Here is a 21,018-nt window from a genome sequence, read left to right as displayed (position 1 = left end):
CGGTCATTATATGACTTTTAACTACAATAAGCCGTAGTCCCGAATTCTTAAAAAGAAAAGGTATGCACATAAGCAATCCATTTGGATATGACAGGCTTTGAAAGGATCCCAAAATTATGTTTGTGGAGCATACAAAAATTAACAGCCAATTTCCTTTGAGCCACACCTTGAAAGTATCAATACTTAGTTGATTTACTTACATAAATTATTTGCTCAACGAGATTAATTATATTTTCGACACTAGAGTCAAATGGACAGCCACACCCATCCGGAATGTTACGTTTTGGCAAATAGCGTATCTATACATACTATATGTATAGCTACACACATATACTTGTATTTCTATATTTACAATTTACACAGCTTTGAAAACCTATAGATTGATTCTAATTTTAGACACAATTTGGATAAATGTGACTGTATAAAATAAAGTTGATATTTTCATTTGAACATCTTTGGCAGTCGTTACGGGTTGTCAGAAGACGGAAAATCTGACCATGAGTCTTACCAAATGGTGTCGTGATGCCCAAGTAATTGGGTTGAGGAGTTCATATAGGTAGTCGTTCCTTGTAAAATACTGGTACTCAGCTGCATTCGGTTAGACTGGAAGACGACTCTAACATACTTGGGAAAAGGCTAGGCTGATCGTGATATAGTAATGGTTCTCTCTACTGAAGCCCTCTGTTGGACGTAAAAATGTAACAGAGCGGTTTCTTATGTCTTAAAATAAAATTCCATATTGATCAACTCGAGGAAAACTGAAACGAAACTGAAACTGTCCATTCGTCCGATACAAGACTGTCTCATAAGTCATAAGCCGTGGTTGAAATTATATAATTTGAGGTTGACAGCTTTTCCTCAAGCTACTTAAAGTGGACAAGTAAAACCGTAGGAAACTAGCTAGAAATGTAATAGGAGGAGTACATATTCTTAAAAATACATTTATACTTTGAAACGTTTTCAAACTGACAAAGACAAACTACTGCAGTCTATTCATGTTACTGTGAAGGTTGAACTAAGGTCAATCTTAAGTTTTTCCAGTCAGAACCATTTTAACATTGCCATTCATTTTGAATTTTTGACACCATTAGCTGGTCAAAAATGGGTTGTATGATGTATAAAGAATTGGAACATGTTGATTTAAACAAAATCTTAGAAACTTCCATGGCTAAAAACTAACATAACCTTTGAATAGGATTTATTAAAACGACTCAAGTCAACCTCTCGAGTATGAGGGTGTGGGTTCGATTCCAGTTCGGGCAAGTGCCAATGCAACTTTTCTATGTTTGTATGTACTTTACTTTTAAAAAGGTGAAGGAAAACATCTTGAGGAGACCTGCTCTATAGTCTGAAATCACCAACCCACAAGCGTTGTGATTGATGCTCAATCCTTCTCTGTGTGAGAGGAGGCCTGTGCCCAGCAGTGGGACGATAAAAAGGCTGTAACAGTAAGTCATCATGTTTTGGTAAATTCGCACTTTCTTTACTTAGAACTTAAAGCCGAAGCGGAGTTTTCCAGTAACATACCTACACATCGTTTTATGAAGATTTATTCCTCAAAGCTTGCTTTCCAAAGAAGAATAATATAATAGAAAAGAATAAAAACACAGACATTGTCTTGAATGACGCAAAGCGCTGTAAAGCGATGCATTTCCTTTGAAGTAGTTGTTTTACAAAGAAGACTTTGACTATGTATATCTTCCTAACTGATATTTTATCCTACTTACTAATATTATAATGATATGCGTTTTTTAGTTTGTAAGTATTTTTAAAAAAATTAAAAGCGGACGGACGAACGACGGTACTTGTGAACGGCAATCAATTTCCTTACCTACTAATATTATAAATACGAAAATAACTGCAGTTAGTTTGTCGCGTTTTACGCCAAAACTGCTGACCCGATCTAAATAAAATTTGGTACACAGATAATACCTACAAATCCCGAGAAAGGAAAAAAAAAATAATTCTCACCACAAGGATACAAGTAATATGATAGTATAGTAACACATAATTTCACAATATTTATGGTGGTTCATATGCCACAAACGTTACACATTATACCCTGAACTAGGTATAGCCTGTATCTCAGGAGATAGTTTTGTTCAGTACAAGTCTCAAACATAATTAATTAACTTTTGTGTGTCACTGCTCTGATCATGTCATTGCTTTATTGATTTACAATGAGAGAAATTATTATTATTTTCTATTTTTATACAAAATTTTAAAAATGCATGCAGATGTAGTGTTTGGTATGTGATGTGTGAGGTGTGTTGGTGTAATTGTGAAGATATATACATATATAGTACATGTGTGGTGTAATATGTATGTGTATGATTGTATGATGATGATGTGTATGATTATATGGTAAAGGTAAGCAAGTTTTCAGTCTCTTGGTAATTTAGTTTAGGACACGTGTAAGTAGGTACTATAAATATGTAGGTGTGGTAGATTACTTTTGGCTCGGGTGCGGAGTGGTTTTTACAGGACGCGGGTGAAACCACGGCAAAAAACCTAATCACTTCGCTATCGACATACTTACTAAGCACTTTTTTCGAAAACTGAAAACATATTACCTACTGACAGTGTTGTTACTAAGCCACTAAATCTGCACCAGACTGAATGATTTTACTCTCTAAATGAGTAATTCTCCTAATTAAATTCCGCTGAAACCGTTTCCCATTTAAAGTCTATTCAGTGAGCAATAAATGGTAACACGTTAATAGAGTTAATGGTTACGCTTAATGCCAATACATCCCACACGTAAAGTGTACCAGTTAATTTATTATTAGCTTTATACAGGCATCAGTTTGCTGCTTTGTTTAGTAAAATTGTACAATATTCATTTTGTTACTTTTTGAACATAATAATGGAATCGTCGTTTCAGTAGAAAGACGTCCACTGTTTTTCGCCTCGTGGACTCGCGATTTTTTTGCCGTATCGGCCATCTTTTCTGCCATCATCATCTCCAGAGCCTTTTCCCAACTATGCTGGGTTCGGCTTCCAGTCTAACCAGATGCAGTTGCGTACCAGTGCTTTTCCTGCCCATTTTTTGCCACTTGCCACTAATGCTTTATTTTTATATACATGTGTGTGTGTGTGCGTGTGTATGTAATCTGTGAGCTGTAAATGTTATTATGTGTGTTTATGGAATATGTCCATATTAATAAAAGGTAAAAATACCTAAATATGGTAAGATTATAATTTTTTCTGGATATTTGAAATCCGTCGTATGTAAGTAAAGTCGTGGGATAACTTTAAAAAAATAAATAAAATCACAGTTTATAAGGATATTCTCGTTTAATTCCTAGAACTCATGAGGTAAACAATACTAAACTATATATCATACCAATCAAACAAACTGATCATATTCGGACACTACTTACAAAATTGTGTATTCATTATTTTTTCAAAAAATTTTGGTACCACACATTCTGTTTACTATTTTTTTTTTGTAAAAAAAGGTTTTAAAACACTCCATACATTAATACTTGTAGTTGTAGACAAAATACTGTATTCGTAGGGAAAAATCATTTAATTTAATTAACGAATACTAAAATTAAAGCTACGTAGTCTAAAATACATAAATACGTGATTAAATTATATTTTTTTTATATAAAAAATGTTGTGAGAGAAAAACTTAAAGAAAGTGAAAATAAAAACAGAGAAAATAAAATTAGATAACAAACAACAAAAATAAGTGAGTTTAATGCCGATTCGTAGAGCCAATTTATATTTTAAAATCTATCTCTAACAAAAAAACACTGAATAAAATTATAATTTATTTAATATATTTTTTCAAAATAATTTTATTCAGTGTTAATTTTTAAAGAGGTTCTTTATTAAGCTGCCTTAGAAAATAGATGTTTAGACCAAAACTTTTAAAGTTACTTCTTAATTCGACTATTTTTATGGCACGGCCTATTCTGAATAAAAATAGATGGAGATGAGTATGAAAATGAATTGTACCTACAGTGAAATTGAATTTCCTTTCTTCATTCAAACAAGTTGCATTACAATGTTTAAAATTGTTTAATAATATACTTTTATCCTTAAAACAATCGTAAGACAAAATATCAATGCAATATATTTATGCATTGCTCAGGTGATGATGAAGTTACTAAGATATAGTCTTACGATTGATAATGAAAGTAGAATATAAATTAAAAATAAAGTTATGCTCAAAGAAAATGACACAATAGGAACAACTGAACAGATCTTAAACTACAAATACTGATACATGCTAGGAATAGGGTTTATAAACAGTTTTGGTCACAAAAATGATCGATAATCGACCATTTTCTAAAAACTAAATGGCTCAAACGGATGCCAGGAATCAAATATCAGGAATGCAAAAGGTGTATTTTAGAAGGACAAAAATATATAATTCTAATACTGAAATAAAACTGTGTTAAAATTCTCGCGGCGATATGTCAAACTCTGTACAAACTGAATGAGTGTTGATATTAAATGTCATTTTTTTAATATCAGCACTCACTCGCACATAAATATTCTCACTCACTTTTTGTTCAAAATTTGAAATATCGCAGCGAAGAGTTTTAACAATTAATATTATTACTTAAATGAAAGTTTATGGCATTTTATGGCTACCTCATGAATCACAAAACATTAGCACTTGAATTTTTTTTACTGTACACTAATGCCTAATGATTTTTTTTTATACATACATTAATAATTTTTTACCAATATTTCTGTAACAATTACATTTTTATTAACATTATGTTTTAATATATAATCTAATCTTATTTACAAGTTGTATTTTGTTAAAGAATTGACCATTTTTTATTAAATATGTTTTTTTTTATTAAATATATTTTTTTCATTGTAAAACTAGTTTTTTTTTGTGATAATTTCTGATAGTGAGGTGTTGTTTTGGCCATTGCATGAGTTGATACATATAAAAAATGAGTATTTTTCTATCAGATATTATCTCAAAATATGATATTGTCATGACTTTTACCCTCCAGGCACAAAGTGGTGTTCTTAACCCAATTTTTTCTGCCTTATATTTTTTTATAATTTCACGAAGTTCTACATTTAATAATACTATTCGTAAAAATGTCTTTTTCATGGGGAAGTAATAAATATAAATATTTTATATAAACTAACAACTAAATTGGTCAGGATTTAGGAAATACACACTTTTAAATATAAATCTGTTTGTGTTTTAGCAACAGTCTTCAGAACCTTAACTGTGGATACACCAGTGATTATAAAATTTGACAGATTACAGTTGCTTTTACCAAAAAATGTTGCTAAAACAAGACAAACATGCATGCAGCTGCACCTAAGGGTTATTCACAATTTTTTGTTCATACATTTTTAGGAAAATAGTCTAAACATACGCCTCCACAATCCATAAATCGTTCCAATAAATTCAACAATAGTTTTAAACTAATTCGGTTTTGGCACAAAAATATTTGCCACTAGGTTACATCCAGTTTGTGACTAAGGCACAAGGTTTGAGGGAAACTACTAATTTTCATAAATTTTGTAGGTATAGGGAATCTTATAACATCAATGTTTATGTATAGCAGTCTTCATGGCTCCATCAAATATAGTACAGCCACTAAATCGCCACATCTACTTGTCTAATCAAAATTTGTGTATTGTCAGGCAGACCCTTGAATTTTCCTAAGATACTAGGCACTTTTAAAAATATGTAGTCTTAAAAGACTGGATAGGGTCACTATAATTTCACGTTTTCACATTTATATGTCCATGTTTTTTGACACGAAGTCTTTTTGAGAAGGTCCGTTCAGTTGGTGCCACTGGTGGACGGTCCAAGGTTCGCTTCCTGGTGTTTGTACTTGTGTGACGTCATCTGGGAAAGCCCGAGGACAGCGAAGCCACATTGTAAGCAGTGGTAGTGGGTTTGCTTCTTGCTGTGGATGCATTGGGGCTCGTAGCCGCAACCTGTAAAAAAATAATAAAAATGAAAAACTTGAACGAACAGACGAAGAAAACCTAATTAATAACGTGACAATCGAAAACGAAAGAATAATTGAAAGTAATTTTGCAATCAATGACAAAAATTACTAGTTTAAAATAAGGAGATCAGTAGGTTATAAATGCTACACTACAAATCAAGTAATGAATCCTTACCTTTACTTGGCGGGAACTTTTCAAATCCAGCCGCCTGTATGGAGTCAAGTTTCTGATGCTGACGACGATGAGCAACCACCTTGTTGGTATCAGTGCAGACGAAGTCACATTTCAGACAGTGGAAGTGAGATGCCTTGTTCTGTCCTGTTCCTTAGGCAAAAGAAACGTACAATTTAGTAAAGCAAATCGTGAAAAAGAAATATAAAAAAATATTGAAGATGAGAATGAGTAAGATGATGGTAATGATGAGAAATGAGTTTTGAATGTGACGCTCTATTAATGTAATTTGGATGTCTGTTTGTAATGCAATTAATGTGATAAATGCTAAGTTTAAAATTGACACAGAATTTAGAAACTGTAGTGGTCTTGAGAACATAAATGGGTTCTTTAATGTGTTGGTTTGGGGTGGATGTAAAATTGATATGTATACTAATGTACGTACGAACTGAATAATTACCGAATGTCGAAGCATGGGGGCACTCTGGTCGTTTGCAGTACACGTTGGCACGGTACTGCTGGAAGTCGCCGCCCATAAGCGTGTCCAGTCTGAAAAGATAAAACCATAATATAAATATCTAAAAGTTTATGTTCTACAAAGCTGTGTTTTTCACGAGTAATAGAATTAATTCCATTGATCATTAGATTACTGATTTTAAAGCTTAAATACACATTACTACTGTACTTGTCAATAAAATTAAAACTCACCTTTCGTGTCTGGCCGTATGTTGAACAAATCTGGTCTTATCGCAGAAGGAATAGCCACAATCCTTTCTCGTGCAGTGGAAGTGAGTTTGATGTTCCCTATAACAATAGACATAAGGTTTAATTTCGAACGTTTTACTAACGAAGAAGCTGAAGAATTTGATAATAGTGAAATAAATGAAGACAGTGAAGTTAACACTAAAGATGTAGTTACCTGTATCCACAATGCTGATAAGCACAGTCTTCATTGAACCTGAAGCGAAGGTATCCTTCAGGAATGGGCTCATCTTTCATGACGCGCATGTGAGGACCACGCGTGGTATGAGTCCGCCTGCTGACAAAGATATGCAAAGTTAGTATTGAGCTAATTGACAAGGATAAAGATATAATAGATACTCGAAAAGCTTGAAACAACTTTCGTATTCATAATTTACTTTGGATGGTATTCATTTGAATTGTAAAATGCTTGAGCTATAAACGCGATCCTTAACATATTGACCTATTTACAAGTGCTTAAAGTTTACAAATTAAAAAAAGAGTATAAATATATCATCAAAGTATTAAAATATTTCTACTCACGTCTTAGCGATCATTTCAGCCTCTTTATCAAGACCTGGTGGTAGACCGTGACCTTGAAGCAGACTCTGTTCCAACAGCAACTCCGGAGGGTACAGCATCGTTGGGTACAGAGGGAATGGTGATCCACTGGAAAGAGAGAATTTGGTGATAAGCATCTTACAAGTAAAGAGATTGGATAAGTTTAAACTGATGAATCCTTGCCTGAAGTTACAAGAGAGTTCAATATAAATGATGAGTATGATGATGTAGATGCTTACCCTTGTGAGAATAATGCAACTTGTGCCAGTCCAGGTAGACCAGCCAGTGATGCAGTGTACTGCTGCTGCATCTTCAACTGTTCCTGCAGACTTCCCTTCCTGCCACCTGCCAGATACTGCTGAAGCAGAAGACTTTGCACTGCCTGTACCTAAAAACAATATAGAGTTAGTAAAGGATTTATTATTTGAAGTGCCCTTAAAGTTATATACAAGGACCTTTATACGGAATAAATAGAACTTCAAAATTACCTGATCAGCAGGATTTGGTGGTCTTGGCTGACTGTGGCTGGGTGAAGGCGCCTGACTGGTAGATGATGATGAAGCAGTTGACGGTAATATCGAGATCTCAGGATATTCCCTTTCCAAAGTCTCCTGTGCGCAAAAATACAATCTTAGTTGAATTGAAAACTTAAAACAATTATAAGGATATACCAAATCTTTAACAATACGTGACGAGACGTCATGACAAACAATGGAGTATTAGAGTACATAATAGTCTATACTAGGTACCATTTAATCGATTGTAACATTCCGAAAAGACTATTAGACTTCCTTTTGATAAAATCAAAATTTTCCACTTTGTACAAACAAAAGCAATTGTGACTGAGTAGGAAAATGACGATGAACATAATTTTACGACCAAATTACGACCATTAATTTTATTCTTGTACTTTACTCACCTTAGTAGCAGCCAATCCAACAGGTCCTGGCTCCATAGCATTGCTGTGCTTCTTAACCATATGACTGAAAAGCAGTTTCAAGTCCACATAAGCTTGGCTGCAATGAGGGCAGTGATAATGCAGGTTCATTCCTGTCGAATTCTTGTTCAGAGGACAAGTCTGGTCATGGCACGAAGGCGGGATCGTTGGGCCTGAACCCTTGGGAGGTTCAAAGACCTTCTTCTGGTCGTACTCCATGCGTGGTTTCATCTCCTTGGATGGAGAGGCATCGTAAATGCTTCTGGGTGAAGGTGATGACGTGTTACTGCGGAGATGAGATGATGGGTAGAAGGTTCCCGTCGCTTTTACTACTGGAATAAAAAATATTTCAGGATTAGTTAATGGAATATTATTTTCCTATGTAAGGATATTTTAAATATAAGGATGTTTTAAAGTTATATTTGAATTTATTTCACTTTTAAATTGCAAAGAAGGACACTCACCAGACACGCTGTCCTGTTCCCTTTCAAACTCACTCTTTATAGAGAAGTTTGCAGGAGTAAAAGACTCATTTGGTTCTTTCATAGAACCGACGCTGTCTGCAGAAGCCCTTTCCTTCAGCGAATAGTCTTTAGCTTCTTCAAACTGTTTCTCTTGTTCTGTCTCACTCTTAATCACTGGGGTTCCCCTTCCATGCTTATGGGTAGCCAATGCTGAGTATTGTGTCAAAATTGCAGGGCAGTTATTACCCTGAGCGCAATGGAAGTGAGACCTTAGTTGGTTCTTTAAACAACTCTTGCCTCCACATTGGTCGAATGACGCGAAATAGTCAAAGCCTTCGAGAAGGGGACTGACTCCATGGACCTCTCTCATGTGGGTTTCCATAATGATGTGGGTTTCTCCAGAGAAGCTGCAGTTGAAGCAGTGGAGATGCAGCCGTGTCATGCGAAGTTGACAGCTTGGGTAGGAGGAAGTACAAGTATCGGGGCTAGTGAACACTTCGAAGTGTTGGAATTTGATGCGCTGTGAAACAAAAGAAAATAATAAATAATGGAAATCAGGTACATGTATAAAAAATCTGTATCTAAAATGCTAAGGTTGTTATACTTACAGGGAATTCCTCAATTGTAGGTATAACCGGAGAAGGTATAACCGGTGGTAACTGGTTACTTTTCGGTAACTTAAACGACGTAAATATGGCTTGAGGAGTGATATTATCAGTCCATACTTCTACAACTCTGTTCTTTGGCGGTCTTCCTCGTTTTCTGCTAAACATTTCATCCAATGAGCTTGAAGGATTGACCTGTTGTGGTACTACCCCTGGACTTGGTCCCAAGTTTAATTGAGCTTGTAAATTCGGTGTTAATTGTGAAGACAAGCTTGGTGCCATTTGAGCCAGCTGAGCCAAGTTTGGCGGAAGGTTTGGCAAACTTGGTACTTGACCGAGTTGCGCTGCCATATTCGGATGCAACTGAGCTGACAATTGTGGTGTAAAGTTGGGCGCAAATCTCGACGCTAAGTTCGGAGACATAGGACTCAGAATTGCGTGCTGGCGGTGATGTTCAAGACGTCTGAAGGGTTGGTCTTCGGATGAAAGGATGACCGCTCCACAGTTCTCCCAGGTGCAGTGGTAATGTGTGATGTCCCTGATGTGTTGGCACGCTGAGTTACTGCAGGGGTTGTGACGGGTATACGTCACGAAGTACGCTTCAGTCACTTGGTTCTGTTGCTCATGTTCCATAACATGCTTTACCATGGTAGTGTGACAGCTGAAAAATAAAATAAAATGAGTTATATAAAGCCATGGGCATTCAATACATCTGCATTGAGATGTGTAACTAAAAGAGAAATGGTATTATTATGATCTAGTATTGTATGCTTACCTATGAGCCATCTTGCAGCCATCAGCCAAGCAATGGTAATGCTTGTTAAAAGCGCTGCATTTGTTGCATTTATCTTCAGCCTCTTTACCGCCATTGAAAGTTTCTATATACTTCCTTGTCACTTCTTCAACTAACGCTGGATTCTGTAATAATACCAACAATTCTTCATAAATGATTCAGAATTTTAAGAACAGTCACATATTTTATTAATAATATCTCGCTTGCTCTCATTGAATGTCTCTATTAACTCTCGAGTGGCATAAAATCTCTCAATTAGATTCTTGCCACGTCATCCCTAACAATAATAACTTCATTATCATGACTAAGTGTAAAATTGCTACTTACGAATGGATGCGGGTAGTCAGAATCCATCATTGGATTGGACATATCGTCATCCACGTGGAGATTTCCACCAGGAGAGTACATGCTTAGGTCCGCCCCTTGCTGCATCAGAGCATTCTGAATCACGGATGTTGGAAGCCTGTTGAAAATATTTAAATTAGTAATGATATTCCTAATACGTGTATCAATTTAAGAGTGTGAGTCAACAGTAGCTGCTAGTATGTCATTGGTAAAATACGTGTTTGGAATTATCAATGAAGAGTGGTTCAAATCATTTTGCGGTTTATTGCCGTTTAATTGGTGGTTATTTCTTTATAACCAGTTTTCCTTAAACTTGCGGATAGCATTTTTTATCCTAATCTATCAAATGAGAAATATGATCTCTAGACGCATGATAACTTACCCGAAGCTCATTTCCTGTTCTTTCCTCTCATGCTTCCTCTTATGAGTGAAGATCTGGCTGCTCGAGTGCAGCACGTAGTTGCAATGAGGTCTGATGCAGTGGATGTGGTTGCAAGTCTTGCTAAACCGACAGTCCCGGTAGGGACAGGCTTCGTTCTTCATATACTTCTTGAAGCCATCCTTGGATAAAGCCTCATCTTTTATGTGGTAGGTTTTGTGTTTTTCTGTGAAAAATTGGAAGATTTGTTTGATTAACTTTATAGCTGAAAGTGCCTTTTGTAGGACCAAAATAGTCATAGTATTTATTTTGGCAGCTGTAATTTTAGTTGTACTTACCCATATCAGCCTTATTCTTAAAGGTATAAGTGCATCCAGGTCTTCTGCAATGGAAGTGGGTGGTCCTCTGACCAGCGAAGACACAATGAGGAGCAGCACAGCTCTCGGTAGCCCTGAACCTTTGGAACCCTTCCTGAAGGATCGCAGAGTCCTTCCTATGATAATTGGCGTGCATTTGGACATCTGAAGTTGATATGTACACCTGCGAAAAAGCAAAATGTATAAGTTATTTTTCTCTGTATTTTAATTAAGATTCTCAGTAGTTTGTGTCTGTTTTTATATCTTAGAAATGCGGATCAAAAATCTAATAAAGGTCATGTTATTCACGCACGTACGATTTAAGAAATGATAGGACCAAGATACTAGGAATTGGAACAAAATTCTGCATTAACAGGCTTAATTAAAGTTGTTATTGTTATTAGCAGAGCTTTGTGAAGCTTATTTCTATGCGATGCTCATCAAGTTTTTTAAGACATATTATATTTTATTATGCAACAAATTCTGAGAATTGCTAATTGGCTGTTGTTTCACTAATTACGTTAAAGTTCTCGATAAGACAAAAAGTGAGGTACGTAGCACGGAACTCAATTGTCACGCATGAGTAGCTGGTTTGAGTAGGGATTGATAAAACTATGAAAAAGATCTAAGTTACATGTTGGTGATTAATTAGATAGCTACCAGAATTGATTAGTAAAAGCATCAACGCAATATGAGCAAAATAACTAATTTATGACAAATGACTTAATGAAATACACACTTGGGTGGGGTTAAATAATTATTGATGAGCGGTTTCAAAGAAACCGAACGAATAAAAACTATTAAGTTATGGTTAAGTAAACTTTAAATAAGTACCTAAAGCTTTTTATCATAGAGAAAAAGCTTCATGTTTCTGCGTAAGTAAACTAGACAGAGGGCTTTGTAGTTCGTCTTGGACCGCATAGATGGCGCTGAGGGTTCATTGTACGCTTGCATGAAGAGCTTAAAGTTTTATCAAGGTACATCATGAAGAATATTGACTTGTTCAGGTTAACTTAACATTTCCCTGATCGTCTGAATTATGTAAAACTGAGTTAGGGCAAGATTTAAACTCTGGACGAAAGACAAACTTGAAGAAGAAAGACAGACTTGAAGTATCTAGCGATGAAGTTACAAAATAAAACTAACTTGCCAACTGCTAACAATAAATACCATTACAAAATCGATAAGTGTAAAATAGATCAGCACGTTATTTCCGGTGCGTACACTAAGAAACAACTGAGCGATTATATCGGGAGGAAGAGCAGCATCCTGGCTTTGTGCTAATATCATCATATTGTGATCATCCGAATGTTTGTAGAGCTTTTAATAGCAAGATTTAAAATGACATCTGCAATAGTTTTGCAAAGAATGCCTTGGATGAGGATTTTTTTAAATAAATGGTGTAATTGATGAAAATAATTTGCCTACACACTCACCATACAATTACATAATGAACTACATTAGCGAGAAATTAATCACTTTAAATTGTTTTGATGACTCGAATACCGCTGACGACATAAGAGTTCTAATTTATATAGATATAAAAGCTAAGGTAAATGCGAATGGTCACAACGATGATAAAATAGATAAAATTGATGATGATGATAATGATAGAATACATGATGATGAAGACGCTTACCTTATCACAGCCATCCTGAATACAGTGGTAGTGTGTTTGGCTGCGGTTGTGAGGGCAGTCAGTGAATCTTTCAGAGCAGTCGTCCAGGGGAGAGTACCTCATAAAGCCATGGGCCAAGGACTCATCGCGTTTCTTGTGCCACTGAGGAAGAAAGACATTTGTTAGCAGCCGAAGGAATTACGAAGTAGAAATGTCGATAGAGTACCACTTGTGATTTAAATTTTAGAGGTCTAAAAGGCAAATGTGGTATCCAAAACTGACGTGAATGTCCTGAAGACTTACCTTGAAGTGTCTGATCATCTCTTCTTTCTTGCAGAAGACTCTGGCTGTGCAGTCCATGCAGTGGAAATGCTCCCGGTAGCCCAGGTCCTTGCAGTATGAGGAACCGCATTCCAGAGTCGAGCTGTACCTGTTTTAGAATTAAAGTAGTTAGCTTTGACGAATTTCTCAGAACCAATTCCATCTAATTAATAATATTTCTGTATCATGACAAAGTATCTAATCATTCATTTTTTGTTCCGCCTCTCATTAGTCATTAAACTCGCTGTTACCATCCAAGCTCAGTACAGAAACAAGCTCAATCTAACAAAACTTATTAAAATTATTACGCAAATTAATATCCATGTGTATTGAAGCAAAAAAACTTCACATCACGTCATCATGACTTCTGATAACAATTTAATAATTTAAAAGTGATCACGAGAAAAATTCACGCAAGACTGTACACTATAAAAAGTGACAGCTAAATTATATAAATAATATTTCAGTAGCTATACCTCTTAACATATCTGGAGTAGTCGACCGTAGTTTGCAAAGAGTTCTTCCGTGCCTGATCCAAGTGATTCAACGCTGAGAGCAGACCTGAACAAAAACGAAGAACACATTGATACAAACAAAAAACTATATTATGCTAATACATATCGAAACAATCATAACTAACGATACATTCATCCATTCCTTTTCCGTCAAACTTATTCTTTTGTTTGGAACAGCCAAATCACCTCCATGCATCATATTCAAACGAACAATGTAGTGTTTTCATCATATTTTAAAACTAGCGAGTCTTTAGGTTCGTTTTCGTCCGCGTTTGCGTTACTTGCTTGATAGTTAGAAGTTTTTAGTTCAAAAACAACTTAAACGTCGGGCGGGTTGTGTAAGCGGCCCCTCCCCGTATCAAGTTTTGGAGTATCAAATAAATTATTATGGTAATTAATCAATGTTTTCTCCTAGTCACTGCGGAGCGGCCCATTGTGAGTGATCGTTGACTCTCCGTCTATGTACACTGGTGCACGAAACTGTTTTTGTGTATCGATTCGTTTTTTTACAAGACCAAAGATGTTATCTTTTAAATAGAAACGAGTGTGTGGATCGAGAATCAAATGTTTAACACGTTGAAATATTTTATTTGGGAAATTGAAGCGTTACTTATTGATGTTACGGCTAAGATTAGGTTTAGTGCGCTTGATAAATGAGTTCGCTATTTTGCAAATAAAATATATATTGTCGGCTGGTCTCGATTTGATTTCATAAATGATTTAAACTAAATCTTTTTCGAAATTAAAGGAGGTGTAACAGTACTGATGCATAGAATATTAAAAACGTTGAAAATTTTGATATTCTACTTTTATACTGTATATTAATGAATCAGTTGTACTCAAGAAACAGTTCCTTGTATGTATAGCAAGCATACAATCAAAAAGGTACATTGTCTCTCTTTGTAAATCAAAAGAATCACTTGAGTACTCATCATTACAAAACTTAAGTATTGTATTGAAAACTTGCGTGTAAAGTTTTAAAGAGAATTAAACCTTAGACGAACGATGTCGAAATCCCGTCGTTTTTTTTACAAAATCGTTTTTGAAAGACGAATTAATACCTATACTTATGTAGATTAGAGCTCACAACACAATAGATGTTAACATGTAGCTAGATAATTTGTGTGTTACATAAGACGTGCATGAATCGTGATTGTAACGGACAGGGTTTTAGAGAGAGCAGGTTATTATTAATGAATGAGGGTATACTTGATCCTATTGTAGGGTTGGCGAAACATGCGACACTTGTAGATAAAAGATGAAAGTTTGCATGAGTTTCTGTAGTTTATAGAAGTGATAATGATACTGAATTAGTTTTAAATGAAAATTGTATTGTCAATGGTGAAACGGATGCTGAATTTGTTAGTAAATGTCACTATGAAGTATAAAAGATAAAGTTTGAAAGTAAAATTCGTATAGCAGCCCTAATAGATTGGATAACGGAGTTAATAGCTCACGACTCGTTGGCGATAGTGCGAATATAGAAAAACAATTGTATATCGACAGTACTTCGTGTTTATTGCCTCTAATTTATGGAGATTATAGATAAGATTAGAACCAAATAAGAGTTAACTAAAAGAGTAAATTATGCTACGGTTATTAAGAAAAAGAAAAATGTAACTTCTAACACGAACTTGCAATAAAAAACTGGAGCAGATATAATGTATAGAAATGATATTAAGATCAAAACTTGAGAATATTTCATCGGTAGTAAACTTAACATAAATAATATAACATAGCACTCAAGAAAAGCAACTTGAACAAGTCATAAAAACTATTGAAGTAGATAAGAAGCGATGTCCCGTTAAGTTGATTTTATGCAAATAAAACTTCGCTATAAAAAGATGAATCTATCGTCGAGTTACAAGTTACAACTAAGTTTCAACTTAAGGAAGATTGTAGTAATGCGAAAATAGCATGAGAACGCTAACCTATCATTACTTTTTTTACAATATTCTTATAATTTGAGCCACATATTACGTTTTTGGGTGTGGTAGACTCCATACAGGCTAATTAACATGCTCACATCAAATGTGTTATAACCGGAATTTAAAAATATACGAGGCGCCTCAAAATTCAAATACCAATGGATCCAAAAAGACAATGGGTGTCCAAATCAGATAAGTACCGTCATAATAAACATCCATAATACGGTGGTAGGTTTTTTAGGAAATTTCGTAAGATATTGTACTGGTTCATTCAGCCGAAACAATGGATCCCCATAATGTTCTACATAATGGGTTTTTGAACTCGCCCAACGGAACCACGAGCGATCGAAAGTTCTTAGTACTGGGATTTATGATTCCAAGGAAATTGGGTGTGGACTTCCTTTGAATTTGATTGTCGTTGACAACTGAATGCTGAAGAGGTCAATTCAATTATAGATGGGTGCATCATCGTTGGTTCTTATAACAACTCCAGTAAAGTAAAAGATAAAGCTAAGTAACAATACATTCAAGACTAAAAAACTGTGTTCTAAGTTAGATTCAGAAATACCCATCGGAGACCATCAAAGCATGTCTCACCGTCCGTTGAAAACAAAATACAAAGTCATCTAAAAAATAATAAATCAGTACCATAAATTCTCAAGCGATCCACAAAATTGATTCGCTTTAGTGTATCTAGATCCATTTTTTTGCATATCAGGATGTTAAATAAACAGACAAAGTGGATACAAATGTACATAATGACTATACGGATCAACGCGCAGCTCTAGAAATAATCATGACTATAGACGTAAAAAATAAACAAAAACCAAGATCTGAACTGGCAAAAAATAAACAACGAAATCGATATAATTCACACGATTCTTGAGTTCCGACGGATGAGCGAAACACATTGCTTGCTTTATCTTATGAAACTATTAAAGTAATTTGCATTGTTCATTTCGAAGCAGCAGTAATATTCTGCAGTAGCCTTATAAAGAAACCTTTCTAGATAAGTTGTGGTTCGCGAACTTGGCATGTGTTGATGTATAGTTTTGACGCCTCCAGTCCAACCGTATTTAACTTCATACCTACTAATTAATGCTATGATAATTTATAATTTACGTCTCCCGAAACGGATATTTTGTCTGTTTATCTTGAGCCTGATGCAAAAATTTACACAGCTACGTGAGCACAATCAATAATGTTTAAATTTCCTGAGACAGCTGTGACCCAAGCATGCCTGGGATCCACATAATCCTACCCTGGCATTTAGTTAAGTGGAAAACGAATAAATGTCAGTGCGTACTACATTTTTGGTCACCATTTACAGTTCTATGACTAATTGAAATTAAAATGTCACTTAAGATTTAGATAAACGGATTTGTGTCCGTGTGGCCGATTTGAGAGCGTTGTTTTTAGAATCATTGATTTGGAATGTTTTAGATCGATCGATTTTGGGTTTTAAGAACGATTCCTAGAATCACTTAACATATTTTTTGATAGACAGTTTTGATCTTTTAACATTTACAAAAGTTGTAGCTACATTCTAATCATAACTGTTCACGTTTTTTGCTACGCTGTCAAGCGCTACTTGTTTCGAGTTTCGAACAATCTATAATCGTAACCTTTGAACATGTAATCAATCTACTTGCAAAACAACTTTTCCGTCAATACCGTTCAATCATTTAACAAATTAAAAACGGATACTTTCAAAAAGGCATTTGATATCTCTCATTAATTATTCCATTGTCTTCACATCGACAATCAGATCATCGTGCAAGAGTTCAATAACTGCATCAATTTCTTGCATCAGTACCCGTCTTCCATCTAAATTGACATTTACTCTCTGCAAGTATGTCTAAAATGTAAATGCGGTTACTACACACACCAATTCACGTGTGTTTGCATCTATTTGCAGCTTTACAGTTACTGCTGCTTGAACTTCAACTTTATTACAATCGTATAAGGAAAAAGTTGTATTGTAAGACTGCAAATTCAAAACATCTTTGGTAATGCATGTCCAGTTTAACCTGATATGTAATGTTGATTACTTTATTAATGTTTTTATTGAAACCGGAGATCAAGTTAAGTTGGACGGAGCGGTCAATGTGATAGTACATTAAAGTGAGGCTGTATCGTATAGGAGGTAATGAGGCGGGGCGATGGGTGTACGTACGGACAAAGATCAGACTATTGACATACACGAGATCATCTATGTATAAGTATCTACTTAGAATTCTTAAGCTTATTAACAAGTTATGATGTCGAAGACTTGTTTTGTGACTTAAAATATTAACGGCCACAAAAACAGAGGATGAAATACTTACGTATGATCGTCAAATAGAGAATGTTATTGAATACAAGACATGTATGGAAGTTCTCGCGTATCTAATTGAATAAAAATATGAATCTCACATCCCAATTTGTACAGAAACGAGATGAATCATATCATTCCTTGGAGCGTTACGTCAATTGATGACCAATTTGAGTATTCTGTTCGAATCATCTTTTGTAGCCAACTTCGACCTTTGTGTCCAAGAATTATGATCGTAAATTGGGTGAGAAGTGATTTATAAGCCTGAACAATGTTTGTCGTATCGTAAGTACTTTTTATTAAAATATTTCGTTCCAAGATGTTCAGATAAGGCCAACGTATCTAGTTTTATTTTAACAAGGATCTGTTCTTATTGTGGTGGTGGGTACATTAGACATTCGTTTGAACATTTTCCTGTAACGATAATATATTTTTTACTTATTGTTCTGGATCTCGAAATACTTTTGTCGTCGATGTTATTGTGATTTTCGTGTTACAGTTTAAACAAGCATTTTCCTTAAGATATGTTTAGTTGATAGCCCAAATTAAAGTCGGGGCCTCCCAAGGTTCAATCTTAGGACCACTTTTTCTAATCTCCACAAAAGTCAAGTTGTCAATCAAAAAACTAATGCTAGCGGTGAAATCTGTAACTCGATCTAAGAATCGTCTTATTAAGACCATCAGTTAAGTTATAATTGCTGTGTATTGTGTACTGTGTAGTTAATTGTCCATATTAAAGTTAGTAATGATCATTAATTACTTGCCAATATGATTTCAGACGTTTACACGGGGCAGGCGATCGTAACTTTGGTCGGCGGATGAAAGAGCCGAGATAATTATGAACGTACGCATGCGTAGATCAAATCGGGATCCATCGATCGATAAGGGATCTAGATATGTTGCGCCGGCGATCACTTGTACATATTACGTTTGTTGATGGCAATTTTATGTGCTCTGTAACGTCGAATGACGTACACATTTTGTTCCAAGCCGATTTGTTTATAGTTAGATATGGCAGTGATATGCATTATCTTCTATTAAATCTGTTCATGGATTGTGTGTTTGATGTACTATCATATGCAGTGTCATTGCATTGAACTTCCGTATGTACTGTAAATGAAACTTTATTGCTAACTGCAATGCTTTCAGATTCTTCACCATTCTTTTGTTTTTCATCAGTGTTTTGTTTGCTAAATCTTAGTGTTCAATGTCTAACAATGTCTATGTCGATAGCAAGAGCATTGCTATCACACACCATGCCTTGCTCGTCGATCTTCGTCTTTGTTCGGCCATCGCCGTCGTTCTGCGCACGCGCTGATTGGAGTAAATGATTCCGCATGATCTTGTTTGCTTTTGTTCTGTTTACTCTGTCTCACTTGATGGTTTAAAGTTTTGTTTTTTGTTTTATACGAGCAGTCAATTAGAGCAGAGTTTTTTGTTTTGAGAAAGTATCGACGAAGATTTTTTGGTTCGTAGTCTATAAATCTTGGTTTTAGAGATTATTTTTAAACTAATGTAATAAAGTTCAGACATTTTTATGTTTGTTTGTACCTTAAGGATCTGAAACTACTGAATCGATTTGAAACATATTTTCAGTGTTGGGAAACTACACTATTCCCGAAGAACATAGGCTATATTCTATCCTGGTCTGGGCAAACGCTATTGATTTACAAAAGAAAATCAATGAAAACAATCCCACAGGAAGGTAGAAAACAGTACCAACATTACATCACAAACAAAGAAGGAAACGAAACACATAAAACGTCGCATGCGCACAGCACGTTCGATTTTCCCAACTGCCGACTGATCTAAGCTTTGGGGCGTGGTTTACAATACAAAATAGGTGATTGGCTTGCGAATCGAATATTTTTGTGGTGCTAAATGTCACGATTGATGTAGTCACACGATATTTAAAGAAAGTAAAGACTAAAGTTGAGTTTTCTTTAAAATCTTGACTCAGTTAAATATTATTTTTTTATCGTTTTTGAGTGAAAACCTCGGATTTTTGCTTAAAATATTGCATTTATAGGAAGAGAATGCTGTAAAGCATATCTTACTCTTCCTTCTGCAAAATTTGATGTTTTACACTTACGATGTTTTCTCTCTAAAACGTCGATAATATCATAAGAAAATATTAGTTTATGACTGCTAGTAAATTCGTTACCACTTTTCAGACGTACATGAAAACTAAAAAAGTGTTAATTAAAACCGTTATAAAACCTACACATTACATAGAAAAAGAAAAAACTGCATCCATAAATAGAGATATTGATGCCATTACAATTGTAGATATAGCAATTTCGAAACTTCCAGTCGAAGCCGCGAATACCAATGCTACTGTCTGAGTAAACATTGACAATTATTGTCCACAAGGTGGCCTCCCTAACTACTATAAAAGGCACTAATTGAAAGAAAAAAGGAATTAAAAGTAAAACAAGAGGCAACATCATGATGGATAGACGAGAGCCAAGCTCCGATCGATTATATGGATTAATGCGGCGATAATCGATACTTTTTGCTCGTATTCCGAATCGATTCTTTTTGTTTCCGAGCAGGTGATATTGAAGGCTTCGTGTAGGTACTCGTATGTATTATCTTTAGTTTATGGATCTCATTATCGATTTAAAATATCAAGATTGTAATAAATCTTTTGGAAATTTTGTTTCGGTTCGATCTTGAGTTATTGTATCGTTTAGAATGTTCTGTGTTTGTGTTCATATCGTTTGTATTTACTTCTTTGAGCTTTCCTTCATTTTTAATATCTTCTTTTATATTAAAATCTACTTGTACCAATACTTTAACAATAACGTCATTAATAGGAAACTTGCCATTTCTGAAATCATTAACAGACTCGCGAATATTACAAACTGTTAACATAAACGTATTTTAAACACTAATAAATAATTAGTTACTATTAACTAATAATAATTTAATAATTACTGTCCGACATAAACTAACTACTGCTGACAACTTTAACGCTATAAATTATTCGTAGAAATACGAAAACGCGTTACCACTGCA

The 21,018-nt window shown here is 34.9% G+C and overlaps 1 protein-coding gene across 9 annotated transcripts in view; it reads right to left on the bottom strand.

Annotated features, from left to right (window-relative positions):
- Positions 1–3,278: 3,278 nt before the first annotated feature.
- The window catches only part of LOC110373911 (uncharacterized), a 79,897-nt gene continuing 62,157 nt past the window's right edge, over positions 3,279–21,018 (bottom strand). For 3 of the 9 annotated variants that reach the window (XM_021331375.3, XM_064041724.1, XM_049849438.2), the window contains 18 exons: positions 13,717–13,801; positions 13,223–13,349; positions 12,941–13,081; positions 11,284–11,485; positions 10,949–11,171; positions 10,549–10,684; positions 10,204–10,346; positions 9,432–10,089; positions 8,824–9,343; positions 8,342–8,691; positions 7,911–8,033; positions 7,662–7,810; positions 7,405–7,530; positions 7,040–7,159; positions 6,829–6,924; positions 6,566–6,669; positions 6,124–6,273; positions 3,279–5,934 (listed from right to left, as the gene is read on the bottom strand). In XM_021331375.3, the coding sequence (XP_021187050.3) occupies positions 5,777–5,934; positions 6,124–6,273; positions 6,566–6,669; positions 6,829–6,924; positions 7,040–7,159; positions 7,405–7,530; positions 7,662–7,810; positions 7,911–8,033; positions 8,342–8,691; positions 8,824–9,343; positions 9,432–10,089; positions 10,204–10,346; positions 10,549–10,684; positions 10,949–11,171; positions 11,284–11,485; positions 12,941–13,081; positions 13,223–13,349; positions 13,717–13,801 (3,611 nt within the window). In that variant the 3' untranslated portion in view covers positions 3,279–5,776. The remainder of the gene's footprint in view (positions 5,935–6,123; positions 6,274–6,565; positions 6,670–6,828; positions 6,925–7,039; positions 7,160–7,404; positions 7,531–7,661; positions 7,811–7,910; positions 8,034–8,341; positions 8,692–8,823; positions 9,344–9,431; positions 10,090–10,203; positions 10,347–10,548; positions 10,685–10,948; positions 11,172–11,283; positions 11,486–12,940; positions 13,082–13,222; positions 13,350–13,716; positions 13,802–21,018) is intronic. The other 6 variants (XM_021331380.3, XM_021331381.3, XM_021331382.3 and 3 more) reach the window with 6 other exon arrangements.

The sequence above is a fragment of the Helicoverpa armigera genome, chromosome 26, assembly GCF_030705265.1.
Source record: "Helicoverpa armigera isolate CAAS_96S chromosome 26, ASM3070526v1, whole genome shotgun sequence".
Classification (NCBI taxonomy): domain Eukaryota; kingdom Metazoa; phylum Arthropoda; class Insecta; order Lepidoptera; family Noctuidae; genus Helicoverpa; species Helicoverpa armigera.
The sequence above is the reverse complement of the archived record's forward strand: the minus strand, read 5'-3'. Positions and strand labels throughout refer to the sequence as shown.